This window comes from Macaca fascicularis, chromosome 9 (assembly GCF_037993035.2).
Source record: "Macaca fascicularis isolate 582-1 chromosome 9, T2T-MFA8v1.1".
NCBI lineage: Eukaryota > Metazoa > Chordata > Mammalia > Primates > Cercopithecidae > Macaca > Macaca fascicularis.
Window position 1 is genome coordinate 78,029,438 of NC_088383.1, and position 17,381 is coordinate 78,046,818.

Below are 17,381 nucleotides of genomic sequence, written 5' to 3' on the forward strand. Positions count from 1 at the left end.
GGCATGGTGGCACATGCCTGTAATCCCAGTTACTCCTGAGGCTGAGGTAGGAGAATCGCTTGACTCCGGGAGGCAGAGGTTGCAGTGAGCAGAGATTGCGCCACTGCATTCCAGCCTGGGCAACTGAGCAAGACTCTGTCTCAGAAAAACAAAAACAAACAAACAAAAAAACCAAAAAAAAAAAAAAAAAAAAGCTATAGTTGGAGACCGGGCACAGTGGCTCACACCTGTTATCCTAGCACTTTGGGAGGCTGAGGTGGTATTACTTGAAGCTAGGAGTTCAAGACCAGTCTGGGCAACAGAGTGAGACCTTGTCTCTACAAAAAAATTAAAAAACAGGCTGGGTGCAGTGGCTCACACGTGTAATCCCAGCATTTTAGGAGGCCAAGGTGGGCAGATCACCTGAGGTCAGAAGTTCAAGACCAGCCTGGCCAACATGGTGAAACCCCGTCTCTACTAAAAATACAAAAATTAGCTGGGCCTGGTGGTGGGCGCCTGTAATCCCAGCTACTTGGGAGGCTGAGGCAGGAGAATCGCTTGAACTCAGGAGGCAGAGGTTGCAGTGAGTTGAGATCATGCCATTGCACTCCAGCCTGGGTGACAAGAGTGAAACTCTGTCTGAAAAAAAAAAAAAAAAAAGAAATTTAAAAACAAATTAGCCAGGCATAGTGGTGCACGCCACTAGTCCTAGCTACTTGAGAGGCTAAAGTGAGAGGATCACTTGAGTTCTGGAGTTTGAGGTTGCAGGGAACTGAGATCTCGCCACTGTACTTCAGCCTGAGCAAAAGACCTTGCCTCAAAAAAAAAGAAATAAATAAATTAAAAAAATAAAAAATAAAAAAAGAGGGGTCGGGTGGGGTCGGGGGCAGTGACTCATACCTGTAATCACAGAACTTTGGGAGGCTAAGGATCACTTGAGGTCAGGAGTTTGAAACCAGCCTGACCAACATAGTGAAACCCCATCTCTACTAAAAATACAAAATTGGTCGGGCATGGTGGCTCAAGCCTGTAATCCCAGCACTTTGGGAGGCTGAGACAGGTGGATCACGAGGTCAGGAGATCGAGACCATCCTGACTAACACGGTGAAACCCCGTCTCTACTCAAGGTGGCGGGCGCCTGTAGTCCCAGCTACTTGGGAGGCTGAGCCAGGAGAATGGTGTGAACCTGGGAGGCGGAGCTTGCAGTGAGCTGAGATCCGGCCACTGCACTCCAGCCTGGGTGACAGAGCGAGATTTCGTCTCAAAAAAAAAAAAAAACAACAAACAAAATTAGCCAGGCGTGGTGGCGCATGCCTGTAATCCCAGCTACTTGGGAGGCTGAGGCAGGAGAATTGCTTGAACCTGGGAGGTGGTGATTGCAGTGAGCTGAGACTGTGTCATTGAACTCCAGCCTGGGCAACAAGAGGGAAACTTCATCGAAAAAAGGAAAGAAAAAAGCCACGCGCTTGGGTGAGATCTCTAAGAGCAAATATAATCATAGAAGAGAAGAGACGCATAGACTAAGCTCTGGAACACTGGAACATCTGCAAATGCACATTTTGCAGAGGCACATGCACAGAAAAAGACAGAGATCAGTGTCTGTAAAGGGAAGGCTGAAGTATTTAGTAAAAATATAATAGGTAATTTCTGAAAGGGAAGATAAAAGTTCAGTACAACTTTGGTCACAAAGATTGGGAATGAGTTTTGTCCAGGCTGGAACTGATGTGGGGTCCACAGTGAGAGAGAAATGCTTGTAAATGGTGGTTAATAAATAGAGTCTTGGACGCAGTGGGACCAGGGAGATGAACCTGGAAGTTTCCTCAGAGTTTAGGGCAGAGACTTGAGGTTGGTAGGAAGCAGAGCTCAGTGGAATTTGTAAAAAGTAAAATAGAGGTTCCTCTTCAACGACTTTCTTCCCCGTCTAATTAGGAATAAATAATAACTTCTCTTTCTTTATTTTGAGACAGAGTCTCACTCTGTCGCCCAGGCTGGAGTGCAGTGGCGTGATCTCGGCTCACTGCAAGCTCCGCCTCCTGGGTTCTCACCATTCTCCTGCCTCAGCCTCCCGAGTAGCTGGGACTACATGTTCCTCTTCCTTATTTAAAAGTGTTTTTACCTTTCTCAACATTCCACAAGTTACTTACTCCTTCCTTTGTTCCTCTCTACCTATGCCTCTTTTAAAAAGTTCTAAGTTACTAGCCAATTGAAACAAATACAAAATGTGAGGTCCTGTTCCAGTCAATGGAAACTAGACACAGCAGTAAGGTAGACATGACAGGTCATAAATGACCCTGTACACTGCTGGCGAGTGTACCCTTTCTGCAAAAAGTAAAAATGGCCTTACTAAATAAATTAAATTTATATTCAAGTGCTATTTATTTACGGCACCAAAAAACAAACATTTCAAACAAATTGGAGAACTAAGTGGAAGACAGATTCAGGATTGCCTGAAAAGGCAGAACTATTTGTGAAATGTATAGAGCCAAAAAGAAAGAATCACCTGCTTTAGCAAGATATTATATACATATATATATATATATATTTTTTTTTTTTTGAGACAGAGTTTTTCTCTTGTCACCCAGGCTGGAGTGCAACGGTGGGATCTCAGCTCACTGCAACCTCCACCTCCCAGGTTCAAGCGATTCTCCTGCCTCAGGCTCCCGAGTAGCTGGGATTACTGGCACCCACAGGCACCTACAACCACACTCGGCTAATTTTTGTATTTTTAGTAGAGACAGGGTTTCACCATGTTGGCCAGGCTGGTATCGAACTCCTGGTGGTCTGCCAGCCTTGGCCTCCCAAAGTGCTGGGATTACTGTGTGAGCCACCGCTCCAGGCCTGGTTGTGATATATTTTTTAAAATATTTTGCAGAGGTGGTAGGGGTGGAATGGAAGCTTAGTGGGGACTTAGGGAGGGCAGAAACTGATGTTCAGTGAGGAGCTCTGACAAAGCAGAGCTGATTTGGTGGGAGATGAAAGCAAGTCCAAACATGCCTGAAAAAGCGAGAAGCCGCAGGTTAGAAAGGCTGTATCCTAGGGAGGTCAGAATACAGCTCGGAGAGGCGGGCGCAGAGGCTCACGCCTGTAATCCCAGCACTTTGGGAGGCCGAGGAGGGCGGATCCCATGAGGTCAGGAGTTTGAGACCAGCCTTGGCCAATACGTCAAAACCCCTTCTCTATTAAACATACAAAAATTAGCCGGGGGTGGTATCGCATGCCTGTAATCCCACCTACTAGGGAGGCTGAGGCGAGAGAATTGCTTGAACCCAGGGGGTGGAGGTTGCAGTGAGCGGAGATCTCGCCACTGTACTCCAACCTGGGCAATAGCACGAGACTCTGTCTCAAAAAAAAAAAAAAAAAAAAAAAAAGCGCGATAGGCGATTACTGGATTACTGGTCAGTGGTCAATATAGGTCAAGGGAAGAGATGGGAGAGAACTTTCTAAAAAAAGTTGTGGGCTTTTTTTTTTTTTTTTTTCCCCTGAGACGGAGTCTTGCTTTGTAGTCCAGGCTGGAGTGCAGTGGCGGGATCTTGGCTCACTTGCAAGCTCCGCTTCTCAGGTTCATGCTATTCTCCTGACTCAGCCTCCTGAGTAGCTGGGACTACAGGCGCCCGCCGCCACGCCCGGCGAATTTTTTGCATTTTTAGTAGAGACAGGGTTTCACCGTGTTAGCCAGGATGGTCTCTATCTCCTGACCTCGTGATCCATCGGCCTCGGCCTCCCGAAGTGCTGGGATTACAGGCGGGAGCCACCGCGCCTGGCTGCTGCTGCTGCTGCTGCTGCTTCTTTTTTTTTTTTTTTTTTTTTCCGAGGCGTAGTCTCGCTGTGTCGCCCAGGCTGGAGTGCAATGGCGTGATCTCGGCTTACTGCAACCTCTGCCTCCTGGGTTCAAGCAATTCTCCTGCCTCAGTCTCCCCAGTATCTGGGATTACAGGCGCCCACCCAACGCCAGGCTAATTTTTTGTATTTTTAGTAGAGACGGGGTTTCACCACGTTCGCCAGGCTAGTCTTGAACTCTTGACCTCACGTGATCCGTCCGCCTGGGCCTTCCAAAGTGCTGGGATTACAGGCGTGAGCCACTGCGCCCGGCCAGGTTGTGGGTTTTAATGGGACGGTCTCACTGCCTACCGTTCCCTTTTTCCGTCCGAACAGAAGGGGCCTGAGCAGTAAACTGACAGAGGCTATGCCGGGTGAGGCGCTATGGGGAAGTTTACGAGCCTGGGTGACGCCCCCTTCCGCATCCTGGCCCCGCCCCTCCCGCTTGAGCCCCTTGGCGCGTGACTCAGGTCCCGCCCCTGCTGTACGCCATCAGCTCGCGCCGTGCCGCCGGGTGTCACTCTGCCCCGCCGGCGGGGCGGTCAGCGTCCTGTCACCGCCTGTTCGGGCTATGGTCCCGTCCGGTGTTTTGTAAGTTGGCAACCTCGGCTGCTGACGCGACTCTGGTCCTGATGGCGGCGGCGGCCGCGGCAGCCCTGGCGGCGGCCGATCCCCCTCCTGCAATGCCGCAGGCGGCAGGGGCCGGAGGGCCCACAGCCCGCAGAGACTTCTACTGGCTGCGCTCCTTTCTGGCCGGAGGTGGGTCCATGCCACGAAGAGCCAGCCGCGCTCTGGGTGGCGGGGTCAGGATTGTGGGCAAGTGGGATGCAAGCGGCCTTTATGACATTCCTGGACTCTGGCTGCTTCAATGCTCTGCTAGACGTCTGCCCTGACCTGCTGTAACCTCTTTCTAGTAATCACTTGACTAATGACAGTCAGATAATGGGGAGTGGAACCTTTGGCTCTCCGGCAAAGGCTGGGGAGGTGGAAGGTCTGAATCAGGTACCCATTTTTCAGGGCTGGGTAACAGGGAAAAGAGGAGGATCCCTTACAGAGACCCTGGGGTTTTAGTGAAACATGCGGGGCACTCCTTTCTTTTATAAAAACCATGAGTGACCCAGTGTAGACTTGGATTTTGCTGTTTGCTTAAAGGAAAACAAATATTGGAGATCAGCTTTTTAATGACGACTGGAAAATTGTGCAAAACTATCTAGAGCCAAAACTGGTTCCAGTGATTCTAGTAAACTGTGCCACAGTACTTGACAAGCCCTGTTATTGGTGTGACTTTGGGATCAAAAAGTTCATATTGTCGCTTAGGAATTTCCTGGGCCTTCAAGCTCTACCCTTCTTTAATTACTTCTCTGGGTTGTAATTACTTATTTAAGATTCATAAATTTAAAAATTCCACATTGAGGTTGTGTGCAGTGGTGCACTACTGTAGTCCCAGTTACTAGGGAAGCTGAGGCAGGAAGACTGCTTGAGCCCAGGAGATTGAGGCTCCAGTAAGCCATGATCATACCACTATACTCCAGCCTGACCTACAGAGAAAGGCCCTCTCCTAAAAGAAGAAAACAAACAAACAAACAAACAAAAGATAAAAATTTGCTGGGCAGAGTGGCTCACACCTGTAATCCCAGCACTTTGGGAGACTGAAGTGGGCAGATCACTTGAAGTCAGGAGTTTGAGACCAGCCCGTCCAACATGGTGAAACCCTGTCTCTACTAAAACTACAAAAATTTGTCAGGCGTGGTGGCACTCAACTACTCAGGAGACTGAGGCAGGAGAATCACCTAAACTGGGGAGGTGGAGGTTGCAGTGAGCTGAGATCCTGCCATGCACTCCAGTCTGGGCAACAGAGCCACACTCCATCTCAAAAACAAAACAAAACAAAGCAAACACTCACATGAGGATTTGTAGAAAGATCATTTCTGAAGACTGCAGCAGTATTAAGTTTTTGTTGTTGTTGTTGTTGTTTTGAGACAGAGTCTCACTCCCACACCCAGGCTGGAGTGCAGTGGCATGATCTCGGCTCACTGTAACCTCTGCATCCTGGGTTCAAGTGATTCTCCTCACTCACCTTCCCAAGTAGCTGGGATTACCGGGGAATGCCACCAGGCCCGGCTATTTTTTTTTTTTTTTTTTTTTTTTTTTGAGATGGAGTCTCGCTCTGTCGCCCAGGCTGGAGTGCAGTGGCGCGATCTCGGCTCACTGCAAGCTCCGCCTCCCGGGTTCACGCCATTCTCCTGCCTCAGCCTCCCGAGTAGCTGGGACTACAGGCGCCCACAACCGCGCCCGGCTAATTTTTTGTATTTTTAGTAGAGACGGGGTTTCACCGTGGTCTCGATCTCCTGACCTTGTGATCCGCCCGCCTCGGCCTCCCAAAGTGCTGGGATTACAGGCGTGAGCCACCGCGCCCGGCCAATTTTTTTTTTTTTTTTTTTTTCTTTTTCTTTTTCTTTTTCTTTTTCCAGATGGAGTCTCACTCTGTCAGCCAGGCTGGAGTGCAGCGGCACGATCTCTGCTCACTGTAACCTCTGCATCCAGGTTCAAGTGATTTACCTGCTTCTGCCTTCCAAGTAGCTGGGATTAGAGGCGTGCACCACCATGCCTGGCTCATTTATTTATTTATTTATTTTTGAGACGGTGTCTCACTCTGTCACCCAGGCTGGAGTGCAGTGGTGCCCTCTCAGCTCACTGCAACCTCTGCCTCCTGGGTTCAAGCGATTCTCCTGCCTCAGCTTCCCGAGTATCTAGGACCATAGGTGTGTGCCACCACACCCAGCTAATTGTGTATTTTTAGTAGAGATGGAGTTTTACCATGTTGGCCAGGATTGTCTTGATCTTTTGACTTCGAGATCCACCCGCCTTGGTCTCCCAGAGTGGTGGGATTACAGGTGTGAGCCACCGCGCCTGGCCCTAATTTTTATATTTTTAGTAGAAACAGGGTTTTACCGTGTTGGCCAGGCTGGTCTCGAACTCTTGGCCTCAAGCAATCTGCTCACCTCTGCCTCCCAAAGTGCTGGGATTAAAGGCGTGAGCCACCAATCCAGGCCTCAGAATTTAATTATTTTGTTCTTCTGCTGATAAAATGACATTTAGGCCAGGTGAGGTGTCTCACACCTGTAATCCCAGCACTTCAGGAGGCTCAGGTGGGGAGATCACCTGAGGTCAGGAGTTCAAGACCAGCCTGGCCAACATGGTGAAACCCCATGTCTACTAAAAATACAAAAAAAAAAAGGCCAGGCGTGGTGGCACATGCCTGTAGTCCCTGCTACCTGGGAAGCTGAGGCATGAGAATTGCTTCAACCTGGGTGGTGGAGGTTGCTGTGAGCCGAGATTTCTCCACTGCACTCCAGCCTGGGCAACAGAGCGAGACTCCCTCTCAATTAAAAGAAAAAAAAAAAGAAATGACATTTATTCACATGGAAATGAGTCCCAGCTATGTGCCTCCAACTTGCTTGGTATAAATCAGAGAACAAAAGATCTATCGCTGGGTGCAGTGGTTCAGGCCTCTATATCCAGCACTTGGGGAGGCTGAATCGGGTGGATAGCTTGAGCTAAGGAGTTGGAGACCAGCCTGGGCAACATGGTGATACCCAGTCTGTACAAAAAATACAAAAATTAGCCGGGCATGGTGGTGCCCACCTGTTGTAGTCCCAGCTACTTGGGAGACTGAGGAAGGAGAATTACTTGAACGCGGGAGGCGGAGGTTGCAGTAAGCCCAGATCGCACCGCTGCACTCAGCCTGGGCAACAGAGCCAGATTCCATGAAAGGGGAAAAAAAAGAGCTATCATTGTTGGCTAAGTAAAATGCACTTTGACAAACATGTTGTGTAATGACCACCACAGTCAAGATATAGAGTAGTTCCAAAATATTTCCACTTTTCTTTTTTTTTTTTTTTTTTGAGACATTCTCGCTTTGTTGCCTAACCTGGAGTGCAGTGGCCTGATATCACTGCAACCTCCACCTCTCATGTTCAAGTGATCTCCTGTCTCAGCTTCCAGAGTAGCTGGGACTACAGGTGGGTGCCACCACTTCTGGCAATTTTTTTTTTTTTTTTTTTTTTTGAGAAGGAGTCTCACTCTGTTGCCCAGGCGGGAGTGCAGTGGTGCAATCTTGGCTCACTGCAACCTCCACCACCCAGGTTCAAGCGATTCTCCTGCCTCAGCCTCCCAAGTAGCTGGGACTATAGGCATTTGTCACCACACCCGGCTAATTTTTTGTATTTTTAGTAAAGATGGGGTTTCACCGTGTTAGCCAGGATGGTCTTGATCTCCTGACCTCGTGATCTGCCCGCCTCGGCCTCCCAAAGTGCTGGGATTACAGGTGTGAGCCACCGTGCCTGGCCTAATTTTTGTATTTTCAGTGGAGACTGGGTTTCACCATTCTGGCCAGATTCAAATTCCTGACTTCAAGTGATCCACCTGCCTTGGCGTCCCAATGTGTTAGAATTACAGGCATGAGCCACTGTGCCGGGCTTTATTTCCACTTTTCTTTGACATTCCTCTCCTCTCATCTGCAACCCCTGTCAACCACTGATCTGTTTTTCTATCTCTATAGTCTTGACTTTTCCAGAAAGATATATAAATAGAGTCATACAGTATGTAGCCTTTTGAGTTTGACTTCCATCACTTACCTTAATGCATTTAAGATTCATTCACATTGTCCAGGCTGGAGTGCAGTTGTGCTATCTCGCCTCACTGCAAGCTCCGTCTCCCGAGTTCACGCCATTCTCCTGCCTCCGCCTCCCAAGTAGCCGGGACTACAGGTGCCCGTCACCACTCTCGGCTAATTTTTTGTGTTTTAATTAGAAACTGTCAAAGTATTTCTAAAGTGTCTATTCCATTTTGTATCCCCACTGCCTTATTGTCACTTGATATTAAATGTGAGTATGTGTGTGTCTGTGTGTTCCTTTCTGTTTTTTTTTTTGTTTGGAGACGGAGTCTCACTTTGTCACCAGGCTGAAGTGCAGTGGCATGATCTTGGCTCACTGCAACCTCTGCCTCCCAAGTTCAAGCGATTCTCCTGGCTCAGCCTCCCGAGTAGCAAGGACTGCAGGCACGTGCTACCACGCTGGCTAATTTTTTGTATTTTTAGTGGAGACAGGGTTTCACCTTGTTAGCCAGGATGGTCTCAATCTCCTGACCTCACCATCAGCCCGCCTCAACCTCCCAAAGTGCTGGGATTACAGATGTGAGGCACCATGCCTGGCCCTTCGCCTGGCTAATTTTTTTTTTTTTTTTTTTGAGACTGAGTCTCCCTCTGTCTCCTAGGCTGGAGTGCAGTGGCGCGATCTCAGCTCACTGCTCACTGCAAGCTCTGCCTCCCGGGTTCACGCCATTCTCCTGCCTCCGCCTCCCGAGTAGCTGGGACTACAGGCACCCACCACCGCGCCCGGCTAATTTTTTGAAGTTTTTAGTAGAGGGGGTTTCACTGTATTAGCCAGGATGGTCTCGATCTCCTGACCTCGTGATCCGCCCGCCTCAGCCTCCCAAAGTGCTGGGATTACAGGCGTGAGCCACCTCGCCCGACCTTTTTTTTTTTTTTTTTTTTTTTGAGACAGAGTTTTGCTCTTGTCACCCAGGCTGGAGTGCAATTGTGCGATCTTGAATCACTGCAACCTCTGCCTCCCGGATTCAAGCGATTCTCCTACCTCAGCCTCCCGAGTAGCTGGGACTACAGGCATTCGCCACCACGCCCAGCTAATTTTTGTATTTTTAGTAGAGATGGTGTTTCTCCATGTTGGTTAGGCTGGTTTCGAACTTCCGACCTCAGGTGATCCGCCTGTCTCGGACTCCCAAAGTGCTGGAATTACAGGTGTGGGCCACTGCGCCCAGCCTAATTTTTCTATTTTTAGTAGAGACAGGGTTTCGCCAAGTTGGCCAGGCTGGTCTTGAAATCCTTACCTCAGGTGATCCTCCCACCTAGGCCTCCCAAAGTGCTGGGATTATAGGCGTGAGCCATTGTGCCCGGGTGAATTGCTTATTACAGATTGTCTATCTAATATTTTTTGAACATGGATGACTGGTGGTAACTGAAACTGCAGAAAGTGAAATTGCAGATAAGGGGGGACTACTGTAGTGTGAAAGCAAGGTAAGACACTATTAAATAGGCTGGTTGTGGTGGCTCATGCCTGTAATCCCAGTACTTTGGGAGGCCGAGGCGGGCAGATCACGAGGTCAGGAGTTCAAGAACAGCCTGGCCAACATGGTGAAACCTCGTCTCTACGAAAGGTACAAAAAAAAAAAAAATTAGCTGGGCGTGGCAGCGGGTTCCTGTAATCCCACCTACTCAGGAGGCTGGGGCAGGAGAATCACTTGAACCTGGGAGGCGGAGGTGGTAGTGAGCCGAGATCATGCCATTGCACTCCAGCCTGGAAAAAAAAAAAAAAGATACTATTAAATAAAACTACTTATTGAATACATTCTAAACAATTTCTCTCTCTCTTTTTTTTTTTTTGAGACGGAGTTTCATTCTTGTCACCTAGGCTGGAGTGCAGTGGTGTGATCTTGGCTCACTGTAACCTATGCCTCCCGGGTTCAAGCGATTCTCCTGCCCCAGCTTTCCAAGTATCTGAGATTATAAGCATGTGCCACTACACCCAGCTAATTTTTGTATTTTTAGTAGAGATGGGGTTTCACCATGTTGGCTAGGCTGGTCTTCAACTCCTGACCTCAGGTGATCTGCCTGCCTCGGCCTCCCAAAGTGCTGGGAGTACAGGCGTGAGCTACTGCACCTGGCCTAAATAATTCATTATACAGTTAATTCGTACACAACTGAGAAGATAATATACAATATTCTAAAACCAAATGCATATTATTTTTAGTTTATCCATAATTTTGGATAGCCATTATTATGATTTACTCTTTTTTTTTGAGACGGAGTCTCACTCTGTCACCCAGGCTGGAGTGCAGTGGCGCAATCTGAGCTCACTGAGACCTCTGCCTCCTGAGTTCAAGCAATTTTCTGCCTCAGTCTCCTGAGTAGCTGGGATTACAGGTGCCCACCACCACACCTGGCTAATTTTTGTATTTTTAGTAGAGACAAGGTTTCACCATTATGGCCAGGCTGGTCTTGAACTTCTGACCTTGTGATCCACCTGCCTCAGCCTCCCAAAGTGCTGGGATTACAGGCATGAGCCACTGCACCCAGCCTTTTTTTGTTTTTTGAGACGGAGTTTCGCTCTTGTTGCCCAGGCTGGAGTGCAATGGCGTGATCTCGGCTCACCACAACCTCTGCCTCCCAGGTTCAAGTGATTACCCTGCCTCACCCTTCCGAGTAGCAGGGATTACAGGCATGCGCCACCACGCCGGGCTAATTTTGTATTTTTAGTAGAGACAGGGTTTCTCCATGTTGGTAGGGCTGGTCTCGAACTCCTGACTTCAGGTGATCCGCCCGCCTCGGCCTCCCAAAGTGCTGGGATTACAGGTATGGGTCACTGCGCCTGGCCAGCTATTATTTTCATTAGTTCGGATAAGAGAGCTTTGATATGGAAACATAGTAGATATAATATTTGAGTATAAATATACATGTTATTTATTTATTTATTTATTTTGTTTGTTTTTTTAGACAGAGACCCACTCTGTTGCTCAGGCTGGAGTGCAATGGTGTGATCTCAGCTCACTGTTACCTCTGCCTCCTGGGTTCACGCAATTCTCCTGCCTCAGCCTCGCAAGTAGCTGGGATTACAGGCATGCACCACCATGCCCGGCTAATTTTTGTGTTTTTAGTAGAGATGGGGTTTTACCATGTTGGCCAGGCTGGTCTTGAACTCCAGACCTCGTGATCTGCCCGCCTCAGCCTTCCAAACTGCTGCAATTACAGGCGTGAGCCACTGCTCCCAGCCACAATTTATTTTTGGATATCTCAGAATGTGGATTTTTAAAGTTAAAATTTTATTTGTGTGTGTGTGTGTGTGTGTGTGTGTGTGTGTGGTTTTTTTTTTTTTTCCTTTTTTTAAGATATAGTCTCTGTAACCCAGGCTGGAGTGCAATGGCGTGATCTCAGCTCACTGCAACCTCCGCCTCCCGGGTTCAAGAGATTCTCCTGCCTCAGCCTCCCGAGTAGTTGGGATTACAGGCAGCCGCCACCATGCCTGGCTAATTTTTGTATTTTTAGTAGAGATGGGGTTTCACCATGTCGGCCAGGCTGGTTTCGAATTCCTGACCTCAAGTGATCCGCCTGCGTTGGCCTCCCAAATTGCTGGATTACAGGCATGAGCCACCGTGCCTGGACTTGTTGTTTTTTAAAGACCGGGTCTTGCTCTGTTACCCAGGCTGGAGCGAAGCCGCGCAATTATAGCTCTCTGCGACTTCCAGCTATGGGCTCAAGTGATCCTCCAGCCTTAGCCTCTGAGTATTGAGGCATACCACCATGTCTCGCTAATTTTTTTTTTTCTTCTTCGAGACAGTTTCACTTTGTTGCCCAGACTGGAGTGCAATGGCCTGATCTCGGCGCACTGCAACCTCAGCCTCCTGGGTTCAAGGGATTCTCCTGCCTTAACCTCCCAAATAGCTGAGACTACAGGTGCCTGCCACCATGCCTCGCTAATTTTTTTTGTATATTTAATAGAGACGGGATTTTACCATGTTGGCCAGGCTGGTATCGAGCTCCTGACCCCAGGAGATCTGCCCGCCCCAACCTGCCAAAGTGCTGGGATTACAGGCATGAACCACTGCGCCCGGCCGATTTTTAACATTTTTTTTATAGAGATGAGGTCTCACTGTGTTTCCCAGGCTGGTCTCAAACGCCTAGTCTCAAGTAATTTTTCCACCTTGACCTCCCAAAGTGCTGGGATTACAGGTGTGAGCTACTGTGCCTGGCTTATTTTTCACCTTTTTATAAGAGGAGCCACCCATTTTATCAAGTCATTACTAGATGTACAATATTGTAGAGAAGTCTATATAGTTGATTTAGAAGCATGCCAAGCTCGAGGGGCTGGCCTGGACTCTGACCTATGCTAAAGCCCATGTATGCACTTTATTCTACTTTCATCTATACTTTTTCCCAGTGGCACATGGTAGGGTCAAAATACATATTTGCTGAATGTATAAATGAATGACTAATTTTATGGGTAAAAGTTGGTTGTTTCAATGAAAAAATGATCCAGAAGAAGAGGAGGTTACTTCAAACAGAACCTGGCAATCGGATAAATACCTTCAAGTGTCTGTCTCCATAAAAATCTTCCAGAAGAAGAGGAGGTTACTTCAAACAGGACCTGGCAGTTGGATAAATACCTTCAAGTGTCTGTCTCCATAATCACATTTTAGCAAGATTCCCAGTGTTCCTCAGGTATTAGATACTGATTTACACAATAAAACTTACTAAAGTAGTGTAATCATGCTCACTTATTAAGTTACAGGGAATGGGGACCAGGCATCTGCATGTCCATGCTGTAGGCAGATTTACTCATGGAGACTAAATTAGAGATTAGAGGGTTTGCTGGCTGAACAACTAATGATTTCTATCTGGAAAGAAATGGTACGCAATTTCTTCCTGACCTTTTGAAAAATTTTTAGGTATTGCTGGATGCTGTGCCAAAACAACAGTTGCTCCATTGGATCGAGTAAAGGTTTTATTACAAGCTCACAATCGCCATTACAAGCATTTCGGTGAGTTAATAGATGCTAAAGATAAAAATGAATGAAAATATTGTGGAAAGTGGGCAAAAAAGGGAATTTAAGTTTGGGGATGCAAAAAGTAAAGTAGAGGTTCCTCTTTAAAGACTTTTTCCCCATTTAATTAGGAATACATACTAACTTCTTTTAAAAAGCAAAATTTATTCAAAGACTTGTGCTAACATTCTTAAATATCTGCTAGCCATGATAAAAAAAAAAATCAAAGTACTTTATTTTCTTAGCTCCCACAATTTAGTGTAAATATTTGCCCTGGCATGCTTATTCTGCTCCAAGCAAGCATTAGGTCATAGCCTGTTCCTCTTCCTTATTTGAAGGTGTTTTGCAAGCATTAGTCACAGCCTGTTCCTCTTCCTTATTTAAAGGTGTTTTTTGACCTTTCACAGGATTCCACACGTTAATTTCTCCTTCCTTTGTTCTCCTTTGCCTCTTTTAAAAAGTTCTAAATTGCTAGCCAATCGGGACAAATATAGGGTGTGAGGTCCCATTCCAGCCAATGGAAACAGGACACAACAGTAGGGTGGACAAGTCAGGTTATAAATGACCCTGTTTCTCCTTTGTTCGGTGTACTCTCATGGCAAAACTGCTGGCGAGGGTACCCTTTCTGCGAAAAATAAAAATGACCTTGCTAAGTACTTTAAATATATGTTCAAGTACTGTTTCTTTACGGCACCAGGAAACAAGCATTTCAAACGGGCAAATTTGCTCTTTGTTTTTTCTCTGTAGATTCAGGAACTTGAAAAGGGGCAATTAAAAAAAAAAGGAAAGGGGGCAAATTTTCCAAAGAATATTTTTCTTATCCATTATAATCCTTTCATTTGCAGTAGTGGTTATATATATTATCATTTTAGGATGCTGATATTTTCCTAGCCCAAATCTTGGAATAATTGAAGTAAATGTTACGTGTTTATTGGGATTAATTAGTCACATTGTTCACAGGCACACATAACAACTCAGTCTGATTTTTTATTATTTATTTATTTATTTATTTATTTATTGAGACGGAGTTTTGCTCTTGTTGCCCAGGCTGGAGTGCAATGGCGTGACCTCGGCTCACTGCAACCTCTGCCTCCCAGGTTCAAGTGATTCTCCTGCCTCAGCCTCCTGAGTGGCTGGGACTACAGGTGTGCGCCACCATGCCCGGCTAACTTTTGTATTTTTTAGTAGGTACGGGGTTTCACCATATTGGCCAGGCTGGTCCGGAACTCGTGACCTCATGATCTGCCCATCTCAGCCTCTCAAAGTGCTGGGATTACAGGTGTAAGCCACCACACCCAGCTTATTATTATTACTATTTTTTTGAGACAAAGTCTTGCTCTGTTGCCCAGAGGCTGGAGTACTGTGGCATGATCTTGGCTCACTGAAACCTCCTCCTCCAGGGTTCAAGCCATTCTCATGCCTCAGCCTCACGAGTAGCTGGGATTACAGGTACCCGCCACCATGACTGGCTAATTTTTGTATTTTCAGTAGAGACAGGGTTTCGCCATGTTGGCTGGCCTCGAACCCCTAACCTCAAATAATCTGCCTGTCTTGGCCTCCCAAAGTATTGAAATTATAGGCATACGCCACTGCTCCCGGCCAAAACATTATTTGTGTTAGTTTTTTTCTTTCTTTCTGAGATGGAGTCTTGTTCTGTTGCCCAGTCTCAGCTTACTGAGTCTAAGCTGGCTCAGTCTCAGCTTACTGCAACCTCTGCCTCCTGGGTTCAAGCTATTCTCCTGCCTCAGCCTCCTGACTAGCTGGGATTACAGGCGTGTGCCACCATGTCCGGTTAATTTTTGTATTTTTACTAGAGATGGGATTTCACTGTGTTTACCAGGCTGGTCTCGAATTCCCAACCTCAGGTGATCTGCCCGCCTTGTCCTCCCTAAGTACTGGGATTAAAGGCATGAGTCACCACGCGTGGCCACTGTGCTTGATTTTTATAATATCGTTTTATAGAAAGATGTTTAACAGGGTGAATAACAATCAGTTATTTTTCCAACTGCATTTTAAAAGTGTCATTCTTACAATCCTGAATGGATATTTATGTAGTATATTAATTGTAACTCATTTTCTTGTCAATATTTTTTCTTTTCTTTTTTTCTCTCTCTCTTCTTTTTTTTCTTTTTTTGAGATGGTCTTGCTCTATTGCCCAGGCTGGAGTGCAGTGGTGCGGTCTCAGCTCATGGTATCGTCTGCCTCCTGGGTTCAAGCAATTCTCCTGTGTCAGCCTCCTATGTATCTGGGATTACAGGCATGCACCACTGCGCCCAGCTAATTTTTGTATTTTTGGTAAAGACAGGGTTTCCTTATGTTTGACCAAGCTGGTTTCTTATTTTTTATTTAAAAAAAAAAAAAGAGAGTAGGTCTCACTTGTTCCCCAGGCTGGTCTTCAACTCATGACTTCAAGTGATCCTCCTGCCTTGGCCTCCCAAAGTGCTAGGATTACTGCGTGGGACCTTACTGCCCAGCCAAAAAAATTTTTTTTTGAGACGGAGTCTCGCTCTTGTTGCCTAGGCTGGAGTGCAATGGCGTGATCTTAGCTCGCTGCAAACTCCGCCTCCCAGGTTCAAGCGATTCTCCTGCCTCAGCCTCCCGAATAGCTGGGATTATAGGCACCTGCCACCATGCCCAGCTAATTTTTTGTATAGTTAGTAGAGATGGGGCTTCACTATGTTGGTCAGGCTGGTCTTGAACTCCTGATCTCAGTCGATCCACCTGCCTCGGCCTCCCAAAGTGCTGGGATTACAGGCATGAGTCACCACTTCCAGCCCCAGCTGACATTTTTAATACTGAGGAAGTCTGTACTTTGAAATAGGAAAATTGCAACTATCTTCATATCCAGGAGTGAATTATCATTTATCTTTAATTTAGTTTTTATTAGACTTATTTATGTATTTATATATGTATGTATGTATTTATTTGCGACAGGATGTCTTAAATTTTTTGTAGAGACAAGGTATCTCTATATTGCCAAGGCTGGTCTCAAACTTCTGGGCTTAAGCTGTTTGACCCACCTGCCTTGGCCTCCCAAAGTGCTTTGATTACTGGCATGAGCCACTGTGCCCTGCCTCTGCAATGAATTCTTCCTCACACAGTTTATTGCTCATGTATACAAAGAATCAAAATTAAATATGTGTAAGCCTAGCCAATACAGTGAAACTCCGTCTCTACTAAAAATACAAAAATTGTCCAGGCATGGTGGCGCAGACCTGTAATCCCAGCTACTGAGGAGGCTGAGGCAGGAGAATTGCTTGAACCCAGGAGGTAGAGGTTGCAGTGAGCCAAGATTGTGCCCCTGTACTCCAGCCTGGGCGATAGAGTGAGACCCCATCTTAAAAAAAAAAAAAAAAAAAATTAAATGTGTGTGGTTGCATGTGCCTGTAGTCCCAGTACTCTTGGGAGGCTGAGGTGGGAGGCTTGCTTGATCCCAAGCATTTGAGGCTGCGGTGAGCTGTGATTGTGCCACTGCATTCCAGCCTGGGCAACAGAGTGAGACTCTGTCTCCAAAAAAGAAAGAAAGAATTAGACCTGTGAACTTGTTGAGAGATTATAAAAAACTGGAAAGGAAGGAAATTATTTTCTTTTGTTGTCTAGATTGAGGATAAAATGGAGAAGAATGATATTACCCAGTGTCTTGGGGTGTTTTACAATGACCCTGCGTATCAGTGTCTGAACAGGATTCTTTTATTCCTTTAACCTCCTCCCTGTGCTGATGTGTGTTGTTTTGTTTCCTGATTTGCAGTCATTAGGTTACATATTCATATTAGATTTCACGCTCTATAGGGCTACATGCTGTGGGTTACAGTGTACCCTGGTTACAGTATACCCTACAAGGCGTATAAAATTTGGAGTGAATTCCTGGAGTGCAACAGTGAACTATTATAGTAGTCTTTGGAATGTCCTCTATTTTTAATATATACAAGCCCCCTCAAAAAAATAAATCTGTTTTGGTGGCTTTTAATTTA

The 17,381-nt window shown here is 46.5% G+C and overlaps 1 protein-coding gene across 8 annotated transcripts in view; it reads left to right on the plus strand.

Annotated features, from left to right (window-relative positions):
- The first annotated feature begins 4,311 nt into the window (after positions 1 to 4,311).
- SLC25A16 (solute carrier family 25 member 16) overlaps positions 4,312 to 17,381 on the plus strand; it is a 44,885-nt gene continuing 31,815 nt past the window's right edge. For 5 of the 8 annotated variants that reach the window (XM_065521008.2, XM_074001971.1, XM_045362094.3 and 2 more), the window contains exons 1-2: positions 4,312 to 4,554; positions 13,315 to 13,407. In XM_065521008.2, coding sequence (XP_065377080.1) covers positions 4,428 to 4,554; positions 13,315 to 13,407 — 220 coding nt within the window. In that variant the 5' untranslated portion in view covers positions 4,312 to 4,427. Of the gene's footprint in view, positions 4,555 to 12,985; positions 13,088 to 13,314; positions 13,408 to 14,457; positions 14,556 to 17,381 lie in introns of all 8 variants that reach the window. The other 3 variants (XM_074001972.1, XM_074001969.1, XM_065521009.2) reach the window with 3 other exon arrangements.